The sequence below is a fragment of the Ochotona princeps genome, chromosome 14 (genome assembly GCF_030435755.1).
Source record: "Ochotona princeps isolate mOchPri1 chromosome 14, mOchPri1.hap1, whole genome shotgun sequence".
NCBI lineage: Eukaryota > Metazoa > Chordata > Mammalia > Lagomorpha > Ochotonidae > Ochotona > Ochotona princeps.
The window spans coordinates 7,430,240-7,446,175 of NC_080845.1; the positions used below are offsets into that span (position 1 = coordinate 7,430,240).

The 15,936-nt window shown below is 49.6% G+C and overlaps 1 protein-coding gene across 7 annotated transcripts in view; it reads left to right on the forward strand.

Annotated features, from left to right (window-relative positions):
- NR6A1 (nuclear receptor subfamily 6 group A member 1) overlaps positions 1-9,342 on the forward strand; it is a 195,281-nt gene extending 185,939 nt beyond the window's left edge. For 6 of the 7 annotated variants that reach the window (XM_004593578.2, XM_004593576.3, XM_004593579.2 and 3 more), the window contains 3 exons: positions 4,060-4,181; positions 5,543-5,695; positions 7,297-9,342. In XM_004593578.2, the coding sequence (XP_004593635.2) occupies positions 4,060-4,181; positions 5,543-5,695; positions 7,297-7,385 (364 nt within the window). In that variant the 3' untranslated portion in view covers positions 7,386-9,342. The remainder of the gene's footprint in view (positions 1-4,059; positions 4,182-5,542; positions 5,696-7,296) is intronic. The other variant, XM_058672567.1, reaches the window with a different exon arrangement.
- The last annotated feature ends 6,594 nt before the right edge of the window (positions 9,343-15,936 follow it).

Here is a 15,936-nt window from a genome sequence, read left to right on the forward strand (position 1 = left end):
TGTAACTGGCACTAGTGTTTCTCTCTGCTGGAGATGATGGACATGGGGCTTCAGAGGTGAAAAATCATGGCTTAAACATCGTGCCCCACTGTCCAGGCTCTTGACTGTTACTCCATACTAATTCTGCCTCTCCCAGAGCTTCCTTGGAAGGTTTGACTTTGTAGAATCATTGTGGAACTACAGTCTGGCTTTTCATGGAGTCTATGGGAAGTGCTGAGAAGGCAGTGAAATAAGGTTGTGGCTGATGACCGCTGCTGGGAGTTGAGGCATGTAGATGAATGAAAAAACACAACCAGGCCTCTCCTTGCCCCCTTAATGGGACATAACTTATGTAGTATCAGCTTCAGTTGCCAACTGAATGGTTCAGTGATTCGGGGGACCCTGGCAGGAATGTTTTCCTTGTCTACCACGCTTGTATAAATGGAAACCCATAAGAAGAATGGCTGTGTTTGTCCAGCTTTCTGGCTTTGAATGCTGATAAATTGTAGACAGAGAATACAGGGGTGTCGGAACTGCCGAGTGGGCAGATGTGGAGGAGGCACGCTTACAGGAGAAAGAGGTCTGTAGAACAGAGAACAACTTTGTTTATCAGGGGCTGTGATGCGGGGTGTGGAGGAAAGCTTTGTCATCAGGCCGTGGAGACCAGTGGGGGCTGCTGGGCCGGCTGCCAGCCCCCACCATTGCCAGGGATCCATGGTGGTGGCCTGTGGTTGGAAATCTGGGCAAGGAGGATATGCCGATCTCTCTTGCTCACTCTCTGACGTCCAAATAAATAAATAAATCTTTTTTAAAAAGAAGAAGAAGAACAAGAAGGATGTGCTGTTCCCAAGAGAAAAGGCTGATCTGGGGCATCTGCTCAGGCTGGGCACTTGAGAACGCCTTTGTGTGTCTTGGGGCAGGACGCAGAGCAGAGCAAGTCTGGCCCTGCTGGCTCGGGGTCTGGCTGAGAGCCACACACCTGCATGTTCCACAGCACCAGAGCACGCTGGGAGCAGAGGTTGCTGATTAAGGGCCCGAGCATTATCTTGGCTTGTTACACTCTCGGCCAACAGACAGATGCTGACTCTGCGTCCCCCCCCTTGTGTCCTCCTTATTTATTCTTACCCAGCCTCATAACCACCCGACCTCTTCAAGCAGGAAGGGATCTGTGTTCCTCTGAAGAATGTCAGTTAGCCGTGGTGAGGAGTGGTCTTCACTCCCAGGCCTGCTGCCCGCCATGAATACAGAGATACTGCAAGGGCAGCTCCTGGCACTGAGCATACCCACCTAAGTGGCACCCCAGATTGAGTAGGAACACAGAGCTCCTGAGGAGGGTAGGGATGGCCTTTCCCACAAAACAGGGTCCAAGAATGGGCAGTGTTATGTGAGAAATGCCCAGAACATGCTAGAAATAAAAACATTTGGTTTTGGATCCTGAGTCCACCACCACTTACACAACTTTGGAGGATTTCCTCTTTACTCCTTCCTTATCTCTGTGTTGAAGGTAATGTTCTTTATTTCACAGATAATCAGGAGGGCCAGATGTAAATGAATCGGCCTGCTACATGAGGGGGCACAATAGAGAGAACTTTGTTTCCATACAAGAACAGAGGAGGTTATGTTTAAGATGGGTTTTGCAGATTTATTGGGAACATCCAATGAAAGAATATGTGTGAAATAAAAGTTCCTGGCAGCTAACAAATACTCATTAGAATTTTAGACAGAGGGACCAGTGCAATGGCTCAATTAGCTAATTTTCCCCTTACAAGAGCCTGGATCCCATACATCCCAGCTGCTCCACTTCCCATCCAGCTCCCTGCCTGTGCCCTGGGAAAGCAGTGAAGAATGGCCCAAAGCCTTGAGACCTGGCCCCCATGTGGAAGAATGGAAAGAAGATCCTGGCTCCTGATTGACTCAACTCCAGCCATTGTGGCCATTGGGTGAAAGATCTTTCTCTGTCTTTCTGAAAATATGCCTTTCCAATAAAAATAAGGAAGGGAGGAAAGAAGGAAGGAATATTAGCATCACTAGTCAATATGAATTTGTTTATCAACCAGCCTAGGTTATCAGTAAAGTTGTGGAAAGCCTTTGGGACACATGCAGGTCAAAACAGAGTCAGCCATCATGGCTCAAATCATAGTTAGAACATCACAAAGAAGCCGGCATCCTTCACCTACAGCACCAGTATCCCAAGTGGATGCCATTTCTAGCCCCAGCTGCTCCACTTCCCAATCTAACTTCCTGCTTATGACCTGGGAAGGCAGCAGAGGATGGCTCAAGTCCTTGGACTCCTGAACCCATGTTGGAGACCTGGAGGAAGCTCCTGGCTTCCAACTGGCTCAGTTGCAGCTGTTGGGACCATTTGTGGAGTGAGTTGGTAGACGGGGAATATCTCTCTCTCTCTCCCTTTCTGTCTCCCTCTGCCTCTCCCTCTCTCTCTCTCTCCCTCTCCCTTTCTCTCCCTCTTCTCTGTAAATCTGCCTTTCAATTAATAATTTTTTTTTTTGTGAAGCATCTCCCATATTGGAGTACTTGAGTTTAACCTCTGGTATCAGCCCCTGACTCCATCTTCCTGATAGACGCTGGGAGGCCACAGTGATGGCTCGAACGATCTGCTCTGGCTTCAGCCTGGCCCAGCCCTGGCTGTTGCTGGCATTTGGGAAGTGAACCACTGAACGGGAATTCTCTGTCTCTGCCTCATAAATACATTTTAAGGTTATGTAAATAAGTGACTCAGAGAAGCCCCCGCTGGAACTGCATGGAAGCCAAATGAGACCCTCTGTTTCAAGCGCCCCCTAGTGCTTGAGAAGTGTAGGTGCCTCTGACCTCAGCCAGAGCCCACTTGGCCCAGGAAGCGGAAGCTTAGCCAAGTCTTTGAAGGTGCAACTCCAAGTGTTGTGCACTCTACCCAGTAAGACCCTTCTTGGGCCCACATCTGAACACGTCCCTGCTAGGAAGCTGCCCCAAGGTTAAACGTCTTCCAAGGCCTCTCTGGAACTCTGCCTTGGCTTACTGCCTAACCCACCCCTAGAAAGACTCAGAACAGTTCTGCTCCCAGCTTTTCTACACTCCTCCTGGGTTGAGTGGTATCCCTGACTCTGGTATGAAATGCTCTCAGAGCAGTAGTTCTCTGGGGTAGCCTAGCTCTTTGGCTGGAAATGGGACCTTTCCCCAAGAAGACTAGTCCCAACTCAAAAGAAAGGGACATGACCAACTTCAGGCCCGCCTCCCAGACTGTCACCTTGGGAAAACCAAGGTCCCAGGTCTTTGGCCCAGGTTCCAAGTTCTTACTCCGTAAGCAAGCAGCTGTGTGCTAGGACACCAGTTCCTTCCCTCCTTTGAACTTAGCTTCTCGTCTCTACTGTGGCGATGACTGTGTCTCTGTGTGGAGACAGCGCACATGAAGCACCCAACAAGGGGGGGCACGGATGGGGTGCAGCTGATGTCTCTCTCCCTGTAGCTGAAGTTAGGGGTACCAATAACATGGTTCACCATGCACAGCCTCATAACCACCCGACCTCACTGCTGAGAATGGTGTGCCTACCCGAGCAAACACGGTGGCTTTTTCTGTGTTGTAGCAGTCACCATGGCAGCTGCCATTGACACTAGAGGCTGCGTCTCAACAATGACAGGACCTTAATAATATCGTACTTCTCTGCATTTGTATCCCAAGCCTTCTTAGAGCCTAGTTAGACAAGCAGGCAAGCATTATTGTTTGTTTGTTTGTTTGTTTGTTTGTTTGTTTTACTTTGTTTTGTGTTTGTTTTTTACAAAGGAGAAGCCCAAAGCTTAAATGGGGTCAGATGACCTTATCCAAGCCTCACAACTTTGGTGTGACAGGCCTAGATTTGAAGAGGTTTGATTGGCGGGACCTTGGGAAGAGTAGTTCATGGAGAGCCATGGCAGCCTCTTCAACAAGCCACGTGTCTGCCTGACATTCGGGCAGAGGACCCCATTTCTCCCCATAAGCTGCCCCTTTCCCTTCACAGATGCCTCAAGGAGTTGTAGGATGTCCCATCCACCTTGTCTTGGTTTCCATGGTGTCAGAGCCCATTGTTAACACCCTGGTCTTCTCTCCAGATTTAGTGACGAAGGAATGGAGGTGATCGAGCGGCTCATCTACCTGTACCACAAGTTCCATCAGCTAAAGGTCAGCAACGAGGAGTATGCTTGCATGAAAGCAATTAACTTCCTCAATCAAGGTGAGTGGTTACGGCTGGGCCGAGGGCTGGCAGTATGTCTCTGCAGTTGACCCTACCACGAGTACTTGCCAACCTTGGCAGCCCATGCTCTGCCTTCACTTACCATTATCACCCTGCCCCTTCAGTGTGCAGGGAATGCTTTGGATATTTTTTCCCCTTCAAGCCTAAATGCCACAATCTCTATAATTCACAGAGGAAGGAAGAGGTTTCACTTTGTTTAGTCAGTTTTGATGCATTTAAATACAGACATCAAGGACAGTATGTGCGTCATTTAAACATGTACGGAGTTTACCGGTGACTGAAGAAGAGCCGAGCGACTGATGACACTGTTCGAGATAAGGCCTCTGTGACAGGTTGCCAGTGGTTCTGAGAAGAGTGGCTGTGTGCCAAAACTCACTGCAGATCGGGATGGCTTTTATTTAGAAGAGAACCAGGTGTGCTTTTTCTGGAGCGTTACCTGCAGAGTGACACTTGATGACTGCTGGTAACCGGTAAATCCAGGAGAATTCCTCTTTTCTTTCCCAAAGTAGTGACACTGGGCTGCTCTGCTACGCAAAGCCTTAAAATCATGCCCTTTCTTCCTGTGAGTACTTCCTCGGTCCAGATACTCTTGTCCCCTCTCTGCCCACTCTCCCCAGACACTGGCCAAATCTGTTCCTGCTTCTGCATGTTTCCCTTAGGCCAAGCCCTGTATTCAGCATTTAAGAAATTGGGGGCAGGGGAAAGACCCCAGGTTTAATCCTTGGTCTCAAAAAATGTACACTTTAATGGCTCTTGACATTAATTGTACCTTAGATGGGGGAATCAGTAGCAGTTTCTTAGAGAAGGAGAAATCTGAGCCAGGCCTCAAAGGCTGGGTAAGCCTCATATAGAGAACAGGGTTATAGTCTGTCTGTTAATAATGTACAGATAGATAGGAAGAAATCACAGAAAATAACAAGGAGGGTAAAAACCCCGAAGAGAGGCACGTGCGTTGTCTGTGATAATGATTAATGTGTCATTGAGATATATTCTGATTGGGAGTAACAGAAAAGTTCAAGATGTTGTGAAGGATAGATTTAGAAAGGTAGATTGTTCAGTCACCTGTTGAACACTCGGCGGTGTCTGTTTCGTGCCAAGGCCCATGGTGTGAGCCTGGTGTGGGGTTAAGAAAGACCTCCAGGGGCTCTGTGCAGTGACTGTCCCAGTCTTTAATGCCATCTCCCTAATCCAGAACTTAATTCCCCTATGTAGAAAAGGAGAAAATATTTTCTGACAATATTGAATAACTTTTAATTGAAAGATGCACATATTTAAGGAGCTAGTGTTTTTCCACATGAGAAAGACCCTCCCATTCCCTATGTATGTTTTCTCCCCCACAGATATCAGAGGTCTGACCAGTGCCTCACAGCTGGAGCAGTTGAACAAACGATACTGGTACATTTGCCAGGATTTCACTGAATATAAGTACACACACCAGCCGAATCGTTTCCCTGATCTCATGATGTGCTTACCTGAGATTCGCTATATTGCAGGTAATATTCTGGGTCTCAAGCTTCTAACCCTCTCTGACTTTTCTTAGAAATAAGACAGTGTTTCCAGAACACATAGTCCAGACCTATTACCAGCTACATGGGAGAGACACTTCTCTTCATAATGAGAATTTGTTTCTACTTATTGGAAAAGCTGTGCAACAGAGAGAGGTCTTGCCTCTGCTGCTTCTCTTCCACGTGTCTACAAAAGCTGGGAAATGCTGAGTCCAGGAACTGCATCTGGGTCCTGCACGTGGGAGACAGGGACCTGAGGACACCTGCCACCTCCTAGGGTGAACCTACTGGCACTCTGATAGGAGTTGGAGGTGTCCCAAGCAGTGGCTCAACCCACACTGCCCGTCCCCAGAATTAGCACTCTGTGCTCAGGAAAGTTCTGTCATCACGGGAAGTCTACTTTCTTTGTAGAACAGAGAAGCTAGTATTTCCTCAACCACTAGAATGTGCATGGTGCTTTATACCCTTGCATTATTTAATCTCGGAGCAGTCTCTGCAAGGTTGGTGATTGCTGATATTATGGCCAGAGTACACATGGGGAAACTGGCTTAGAGTATCTCATTACCAGAATTGTGTGCCTTGAAAGAAAGTGAAGTTTAGGATAGTATTGTAACTCGATAAAAAATTAACTGGGCTAGTATTATAACACTGAGGCTTAAGCTGCCACCTGCAACACGGAGTCCTGGCTATTCTGCTTCTGAGTTAACTTTCTGCTCATATGCCTGGAAGACAGGGAAAAGATGGCCTGATGATTTGGGTCCCTGCCACCTATGTGGGAGACCCAAATGGAGCACCGAGCTCCTGGTTTCAGCTTAGACCAGCTCTGGCCATTTGTGCCTATGGAATTTCTGAGATCTTCTGTTTTTCTAGGATCCTGTGATTGCAAAGTAGTTTTTTTTTTGCTGTTGCTGCCGTTCATTTCGTGCAGGGATGTCGTCTTAGCTGTCCTGCATGCATTGATGAGGAGCTCAGAAATGTGACCTCCAGCTTACATTTTCTGAAGAGTTTTGCTGAATTGTGAAATTCAGCAATACAATTTTTGAAAGAAAACATTTCCAATATGACAAGGGAATTTCTCCATCTTGGAAAGAGAGCAGTCTAACACAAGTGATTTGGACTATTGGAATTTTAGGGTTATTTTAGTAGGCTTTTTAAATATTTTTCTAAACCATAGTCTTTCGGAGCGCTCTGTGAAATAAAGGTGAGTCTGTGAATACAGGCACGTCACCCATACAGAGCGGGAGTCTCGGCCCTGGGACTCCTGCAGTTACCTGACAAGCTTTTGTGCATCTCGAAAGTGTACAGGTTTGAGAGCCCTCCCCTCTGTTCTTTCTTTCCAAATGCCCACAGCAAAGGCTGAACTAGGAAATAAGACTGGATTCGAGAGAAAGGGGATGGGGAGAAGCCTGAGTTTGGCACCACAATGGGTCAGGCTATCAAGAACCTGTTGGGCCTTTGGAGTGGTCCTGCTACGTCCCTGACCCTAAGCCCTCAGAGAGGCGGCACTCTCCTTTTCGCAGCTCTGGAAGAAGCCAGCTGACCCTCTCCTCTTGTGGTCACTGTCTACTCTCTTTCTCCTTCCTTCCCAGGAAAGATGGTGAATGTACCCCTGGAGCAGCTGCCCCTGCTCTTTAAGGTGGTGCTGCATTCCTGCAAGACAAGCGTGGGCAAGGAGTGACCTGTTGCAGTGCCCTCCTCAGACCGACGTGGCGCACTGGATAGGCAGCAAAGCTCCAGGAGAAAGAGCCAGAGACCAAGATGAGGCTGTGGAGCAGTGTTTCCAGTTGCCTCCATGGCAAGAAAAATATTTGTTTGTGTGTCTGTTTTAGCCTCATTTTTCTATATATTTATTTCACGACAGAGTTGAATGTATGGCCTCCACCATGATGCACATGCTCTGTGTGAGTGCAGCAGATGCATTTCCTTGCAGTCGGCAGACTGTGAAGACCTTTAATGTTAAGAGTGTTGTCGTTGTTTAGAGACAGAGCTTTTGTATTTTGAGGGAGAGGGTGGGATGGAGCCTAGATGACTGTTTTCCACAATGTTGATAAAGACAACTACCTCAATGGAAATGGGGGGTGGTCATCCCCACTTTTCCACATTTTCTCAGCAGACTCATACATTGTCTGTCGGAGAGCAGACTGCCTCTTTCTAGTCACAGAATTGCCAGGTAAATGGTCATGCCAGGAAAAGGGGGTTACAGTGTTAGACAGTTTACCAGGCAGCATGGGGGAGACTGCAGGAACCGGGCCAATGGGGATGGAACCATCTCTTTTTTTTGGAAAGCATGAGAGTGAGGAGAGGAGAGCAGGTGACTCCTTTCTCCCCTGCGGCTGCCACTGCCAAGTTTTCATGCTGGCAGAGAACTAGCCGTGAGTCAGGCCATGGGCCTTGCCCCTCAGCTGCCGTGGGATGCGCAGCCACGTGACTTCCGTCTGTGGATTGCTGAGTCCTACCTTGCTCGGGCACCCTTCTCTTAGGAATTCAACTTCTGTTGGCCCTTTAAAAATTTAAGCAAATGCTGTGTTCTGAATCTTAGTACCAGCTGTTGATTCATTCTCCTTTCACGTGCTTTCTTCAGAGTAGTGGGACAAAGGCCAGACTGCTGAAAGAGTTAATATTGCTTTCCTCTCAGGACTGAATCCATGAAGTGTCTCTTTTAATAGTAGGAAGGACCATTTACCATCTGCTGACCAGAATTTTGCCTCTGAATTCTACTTTGGTTTTTCCTAATCTCTCCAAAATGAAACCAGGTTTCCTCAGGACATAGAGCTGACAACCCAAGGCCACAGTGGCCCAGCTGCCCGTGACAGTATCAGTGGCCTGGCTGACCGAGGCTGGGAGGGCTGGAACCAAAAACACCTGGAAGGGAAGGGGCGCTTTAGACTACCTCATGCTCCTGCAGAGCTGGCCTGCGACCCTGCTGCTCTGACTGCCTACCCTGCCTGGTCCTGGGAAGTGTGCTTGACCCTCTCAACTTTGGCCAGGGCCACGCTGAGTCTCAGCTCTTGTTCAGGTGCTTCTTCCTTCTCTGCCTTAATGCAGCAATTGCTGCTGCTTTATCCAGGTATCTCCCATAGCCTACATAGCAGAAAGACCACGTAACTGGGATAGCTTGGTGCTGCTTGAGGGGCCCACAGCACCTCCTCCTGCCTGTTTAGTCAAAAGCTATTTGCTCTCTCCCCAGCTCTGCCTTTTAAACCTGCCTGGGCAACTGCCGCATTGTGTACCTACTGGGTAGTCTATGTCTGATTGTAAATGTTTTTTTGTTTGTTTGTTTTTTTAAGTGAAATGTTACGGGTACCCACAGAGTGATGATTTTTATTCCCTGATAGATCTAATACCCAGAGCATTACTCCTCAGTGCTGTTCTCGCCATTGCTCTGGGGAAGAAAGGAAAAAAAGAAACAAAAAAAAAAAAAAAAAGAAAAAGCAATGTTTCTCAGGAAAAGCTCCACCTAGCATGTTTTTCACATGTCAGTGGGAAGCTGTGTGTGTGTGTGTAAGTTCACAGTGTCTTTTACTTGTTTGAATCTCTTATTTAACCAACCAGATCACATTCCTTGGCTCCAGGTCAGATTCTGAGCTGTGTTCCTCAAGATACCAGGAGGCGCCAATCAGAGACCCCCCCTCCCCCCCAAGAAAACTGCTGCATGTGGCACCTTTCTGGGCTTACGTCTCCATCTGTTGAATGATTTCTGGAAAAGTGTTTTCAAATTAAGCATGTTTCCCCTTGTGTTGGGTGTCAAAGGAAATTGCTCTGTGATGAGGCAAGAACATGTCCCTCCAATACTGTCATATTAAACAGAGCAAATTGTTAATTTTTGGAGTGGGGGAAAGGTTCTGTAAGTTGCCATTGTATGAATCCATTTTTACAAATGTTTGCAGCAGATTCCACAGAACAAAGAGCCCATTCATTGCTGGGAGCCTTGCAGAATTGCGAAGCCAAGTGGCTGTATGTGCCGAGCCAGAGCCTGACCTGTGGACCGCCTCTAATGTCTTCTGCACCCAGTCCTTTTATGACGTGGGCTTTTTTTTAAACAGGGTAAAGTGAATGTGTTGCATTGCAAACTCAGGTATTATGAGGAGAAGGTAGGAGTGTAACTAGCAGTGTGGAGACATTAGGTCAGCCACTAGATGTGTTTGTGAATTTGATTTGAAGGACACAGAGAAAGGTTGGCAAGGGAGGTTTGGTAGGTTTGTTTTTTGCCTTTCTTCCCGTGATGTTTGGATAACAGGCAGCCTTTTTGCTACTGGAAGAAAAAGTTTGTGCGTGTGTGTGATGTCTGATTCCTTTCTCTTCTGCCCTCTCTGTGCCCAACCACCAAAAGCACTCACTCGGAGTGAGAATTTTCCCACCATAAAAACAGGATCCCAAAAGCTGGGTGAGAAAGGCACATTCCACTTCCTTGCACTACAGTGAAACCTGCAAGCTTTCCCTCTTGCTTGAGACCCAAGACAAAATTTGGAGTCCAGGTATATCATCTGTAATCCATGCTCTCAGTTCCCTTAGAATTCTTTGCAAAGTGTGCTGTTCTTGCCCCTTATTCTGGAGAGATTCCCCAGGACCTGTGACTAAGCTCCTGGCTCAGAGGACACTGACCCCCATGCCCAGCCCACCAGGGAGGTAGATAAAACCCTCAGGGCTGGCAGGAAGCACACAGGAACCTCTGTGGCATCCCCAAAACTCAAACTGCACACCTGCCTGTCTGCCCATCACTGTCGCCGGGGCCTTAGAATCTCGTCCTCTCTGAGCGATGGCCTTGCTCCGCCACCATTCTAGCTTTGCTTACCTGTTCATGATAGCCTGGGTAATGGGACAGATGGAGAGAGAGAGAGAGAGAGAGTTCCAGGGAGGGCAGCCTCTAAGCCATGTCCATGCCCAGAATTGACCCAAGTCAGGGGACCATGGCCTCCCAGCGGGGCAGGAAGCTGATGAGCAGCAGTTCCAAGTCTTTAGCTCCTGCCTAATATGTGTCTTTTTTCCTTCCTATTTTTGAAATGTTTGCAATTGTTTAAGAAATCCAGTCATTCAGACTACTCCTCTTTTGAGCTTTTCATTTTTTGATTTTTAAAGTAAGAAAAAAAAAAAAACCTGAAAAACAAACAAACAAAAAAAGAATCCCCACTACTCTGACCTCCCTTCCTTGACCAGTAAGAGCCCCCCCCCCCGCCCCCGCCTTTGCGGTTGGTCATCCTCCTTACCTCTGCTTGAAGCATCTGTGTCCAGTGTCTGTGAAATGATGTTTTATCTGTGTCTCCGGATGAGAAACGGCAATCATTCCACTAGGTGCTGGAAGCTGGCTAGCCTTGAGGCAAGGGTTTCTGGGGCCACAGCTCAGGGATGTGTATTTAATTACAGGGTCCCCAGAAGCCCCCTCCCCCTCTTGGCTACCACGAACAACATCTTGTTTTCTGGACTTGGGAGCCAGATCTGGGCTCTGCTGTGGTGTGAGCTGCAGTGGCCCTTCCTCTGTCAGCTCACAGGAAGCCTAGTTGGTCCTTCTGTGTAGCCAAGTCCCCAGTGGCCTCCCTCTCCTGGGCCTGTAGCCCCAGTGAGCCACAGCCTGCTCAGGGATCCTCCGTCGGCTCTGAGGGAAGCTATCAGGCCAGAGCCTGCTCCACGCCCAAGATTGGTGAGGGTTCGCCTTCCAAATCCTGGGGCCGGGCCTGCCAGCCAGAGGGTTGCCTTTGCCCTTTGGGGACCACTGTTTTCTTTCTCTGAAATGTCTTGTAATAGGTGATAATGTTGTTGACTCAAATTTCCATGGAGAAAAAAAGAAAAAAAGCCAAACTACCTCTTGAGTGACATCCTGGTCGATTCCCCTCTGAGGAATCGTGTGGGAAAAAAGAATATCGTAGCTTCTGCTCTGTTTACATGTTTCTGTCGGGAAAGAAACCACGCCTGCCCTGGGATGTTGGTGTTTTTGTCTGTGTTGCCATCCCAGGCCTGTGATAGGGGCTTGTGGCCGCATTGTGATGTCTGGGCTCTGTCTGGGGAGCCCTTCCCGCCTGCGCAACAGGGAACCAGCCACCCCTTGGAAAGGCCTCTATTCCCTTCCTGTGTTCAAGGCATAGGGAGCGCCACCTCCCACAAACCCACCTTTAGGGACACTGGTGGCACACATATCGACAAGCCTGTCCTTGGGCTACGCACCCAAAATTCACCTGCACCCACAGTCTTATGCAGGAATCGAGTGAATAGGATGTTGCTGAGCCCTTGTTTCCCAAAGGGCCCGCCAAGGGCTACCTGCCAGCCTGGCTCCATAAGTCCTGCTTGATCCAATATTAGTTGGCAGGCCACCCAGGCCCTCTGCTACCTCCCGCCCTTGCCAGCTGGCAGGGGCTGGGCCCTGTTCTGTGAATTGACTACCTGTGGAAATGTGACCAATTAGTGTGAAATGCATGTTTAGCAAGTTTTAGGTACTGTATTTGAACCAATAAATGTGAATTCTTCTGCCCATGGCCTCTGAGTGTGAAGTTTGTGTGGGGGCTCTGGGAAGGGCCAGGGCGGAGGGGCGGGATGCTGGGAAGCTGGCTCAGGCTTCAACCCTACTGTCCCCTTCTAGGTCACCTATCCTGCCCAGTTCCTGTTGCTGAGTTCTGGCAGATGGTAGGCTCTGAGAACCGATGCCAGCTGTATGTGCCAGGCACTGTGTTGGGACTTTTATTTTATTTATTTGAAAGAGTTAGAGAATGGGAAACAATGATCTTCACCCACTGGTTCGTTCAGTCCCAGATGGTCACCATGACTAGGCCTGGACCAGGCCAAAGCCAGTAGCCAGACAAGTCTGCTCCATGGGTGGCAGAGGCCCAAGTACTTGGGCTATCTTCCACTGCATTTTGCAGGCCGTTACCAGGGAGCTGGATCAGAAGTGCAGCAGTTGAAACTGGAACCAGTGTCCTTTGGTGACCATTGCAGGTGGTGGCTTTGCCTCTACACCACAGCACCGGCCCCTGTGTTGGGACTTTTTATGAACCTGCACTTCCTGAAGTAAAAGGATTATTACTTGTATTTTGTATATGAAGAAACCAACGCTTCCTAAAGATGAAGGGGCTTGCCCAAAGTCATCCCAGCCGGAAGTGATTAAGAGGAACTGAATCCAATAGAAAGAGCTGGTACAGGCTGTGGCAGTTGGGTGGGATAAGGTGAGAGGGAGGGCTCCACGTGGGTCTGTGTGGACCCCAAGGAGTGTCTTACTCCAGGCAGCTTGGTTAGAGTTGTAGAAGGTGGCCTTTGAAGGAAGCCACTGGGCCATGAGGAGAGGCGAGACCAAGGAGAAGGATCAGCAACATGTTCAAAGGCCCAGCTGGGACTCAGAGATAGGGAGTGTTCAGATAGAAAAGGAACTGTCCTGGCAGGAATGGGGGAGGATGGCAGGGATTAGCAAGCGTTGAAACTAGAGAGGCAGCGGGGACATTTGAATGCCACACTCGGGAGTTTGGGGAGGGAAAGTCCCAGGCCAGCACTGTGGCTCAGCAGCACCAGGGGCTGCTGGTGGGGTCAGTCTGTCAGTAGCTGTTCTAGACCTGAGAAGACGGGAGTATGGGAGAAGTGGCAGAGTGGGTAGAAGGTTGTGTGAAGACAGATGGGAAGATAAAGGCAAGAGGAGGGTCTGAGCAAAGTCTATTAAATTCTCTTGTGTGAAATGAGGGAAGCCCAGCTGCCTTCCCATACCTCAGCCTCCGGCACAAGGGACCGGAGAGCCCTTGAGATGTGAAAGATGGTTTTAGAACAAAGGAGATGCTGCAGAATGCATTAATAGACTGTCTTTCTTGCCCCACAAGAGGGAACAGATACACAGAGGTGCAAGCGCTGAGAAGGAGCCCGCGGGCCGCCCACCAAGCAAGGGCCAGGCACTGCGGTCAGTCCCGCCCTCCTGTAATCCTCGCCACAGCCCTGCAAGCCTCCAGCCTCAGAAGCAGATAGAGGTGTGAGGAAGTTACAAGCCTTTTGCCAAGAGGACACAGAGCAAGTGACAGAAATGACTTTTCTATCCCAGTCTGTCTGATACCAAAGTTACAACAAGCTTCCTCCCTGCTTGGCTTGAACCATTCAGTAGTGCTAACTATGAACATCAGCTGTTTGTTGCAAAGCTCAGCAATGGCCTTTTGTTGAACCTTTTGCTATTAAAAAGATACAAGGAAGTAAAATCTTAAAATCCCTTCACGAAACTCATGAAGTAATTCTGCAAGAGCTAGATGCATAAACGAAGCTTCAACCTGTGACTTCTCTCAGAGCATGGACTTTAGACAGAGTGGCTCCATGTGGGGGAAAAAAGTAGGTGTTTTCCAGAACCAAGAGCTCAGGCAATACTGCACTCACATCTACTGACTGATAGGCCAGTTAAGGTTCTGAGAACTCTGGAAGCTAATTATGTTTAGCCCACATGCTACCAAAAGTATTTGTTATGGAATACAGTTAGGAGACTAAGTCTAGAAATTCATAAATCATCAAGTAACCCTGAGCTTTTGACTTCCTAGAATGCAGGGCAACAATCTGCAAGTACAGAACATTAATAAACTAGCCCATTGAGAACCCAGCAAAGCATTTTCTCCACATTAGATTAGAGCAGCCCAAGGAGTCTGATGCCATAAGCAACCCCATCTTACAGATAAAACCAAGATCCAGAAAGATTTCGGTAGTTTGACTAAGATGGTTATGCGACCAGTGGGACCTCCATAATGACTGCAGAACAACGCTGATGGAGTGCCTAGGACTTGGCAGATGCTGTGCAGACCCTGCGTGCTGACCCTCATTCTTCACGCAGGCCCTCGGCAGTAGGAAGGTCATCTCGTTGTGACTGAAGCAATGCACTGCTGGCTGGATTATGTCTGTTCGGTCAGAAGTCCCTGGAAGTTACAGCTATTGGGATGAGGTTGAGTCTAGTCTGCAGGCAACCTGTGTGAGACAGCCCAAAGCCCAGCCTGAGCTCCTTCTAGCTCAGTCCATGCAACCTTGGCCCAGAGAGATCCCTCCAACCCCTCACTTTGCCTGCCAGGTAAATGAAAAGGATGGCGCCCGTATCTTCGGCATCTAGTTCCAGCTCGAGGCTCAGTGAAGTCCATACACAAAAGGAAACCAAGCCAGGAGCCACGGCTCCTAGCCCTCAACCCCCGCCAACCCAGCAGGGCCAGGAGCCACCTCTCTGGCTTGGCCTACCCTTCCTTGGCCTTGCTGCCCATCAGGGTCTTAGGTCCACAGTGGCAATCAGCCTCTCAGATCCTGTGGCAAAAGTGCAACTGCCAGACCCAGGGCTCATGGAGTCCTGTTCCCTTGGCAACGAATCTCACCATGGAGACCACAGCCCCATCCTTGCCCTCCCTGCAAACAACCTCTCTACATGCCTTCCCTGCTCCACGCCCAGTCCTAGGAAGAGTAACAGAGGGACCGAGGGACACTCCAAGGTGCCCTTGCACAGGATGAAGTGTTTGAGGGCACCACCAGCAAGGGAGGCAAATGGAGCTGCAATGTGACACATCCTCTGTGTGCCTGGCTGGGCTCTGAGGAGTGTGCCGATGGAGCCAGGGACGTGGGAAGCCAGGCTTGCGCACCCTGTGTTAGGGGCAATGTCTCCAGCTCAGCCTTGCAAGGCACAGAACAGAGAGCTCGGCTACTGGAAACAGGCTCAGGGAGGTGGCCCAGACCTGGCCAGAGCCTTGCAGCTGTGCCGTGCTGGAGCTGGAACTGGGGTCCAGGGCTTCTGACCTGGGAGTCCATATTTTCTCTGCAACTCCCTCCCCTTCCTCCATGCCTAAGGCCAGGATGCACAGCCTGCAGCCACAGTTGGGTCCCCTACCCCAGGACCAGCAGCCACATGAGGGCTGGGCTGGGCTGGGCTGCACTGGGCAGTAGCCATGGAGGAACTGCACTATTTTAAACCAGGGCCAAGAGGGCCCCTGTGGGCACTGGGAGGGTGGCCTCGGGCCCTTGGCCAGCTTCCGGGAAGCCAAGATGGCCTCTCCCCCCTCTCCCCCGTGCAGCTTTCTGAAGCAGTCACTTCCCTGCAAACAGGAAGGAGGCCCTCAGGCCAGGAGACCTCCAGCCCCAGCTTCCGGCCCTGCCCACCCCCAAGTCTCCACTCCATTGTGGGGGAGCCCACAAACTGCGAGCCCTGATTCCCATCAGATAAGCAGGGGGGGTCCCTAGATTCCTGCCATGGGGGCTGCCTCAGTGTTCCCATTGCTGGGGACACTGGAGCCCGGTCACCCACAGCTGAGGTCTCACGC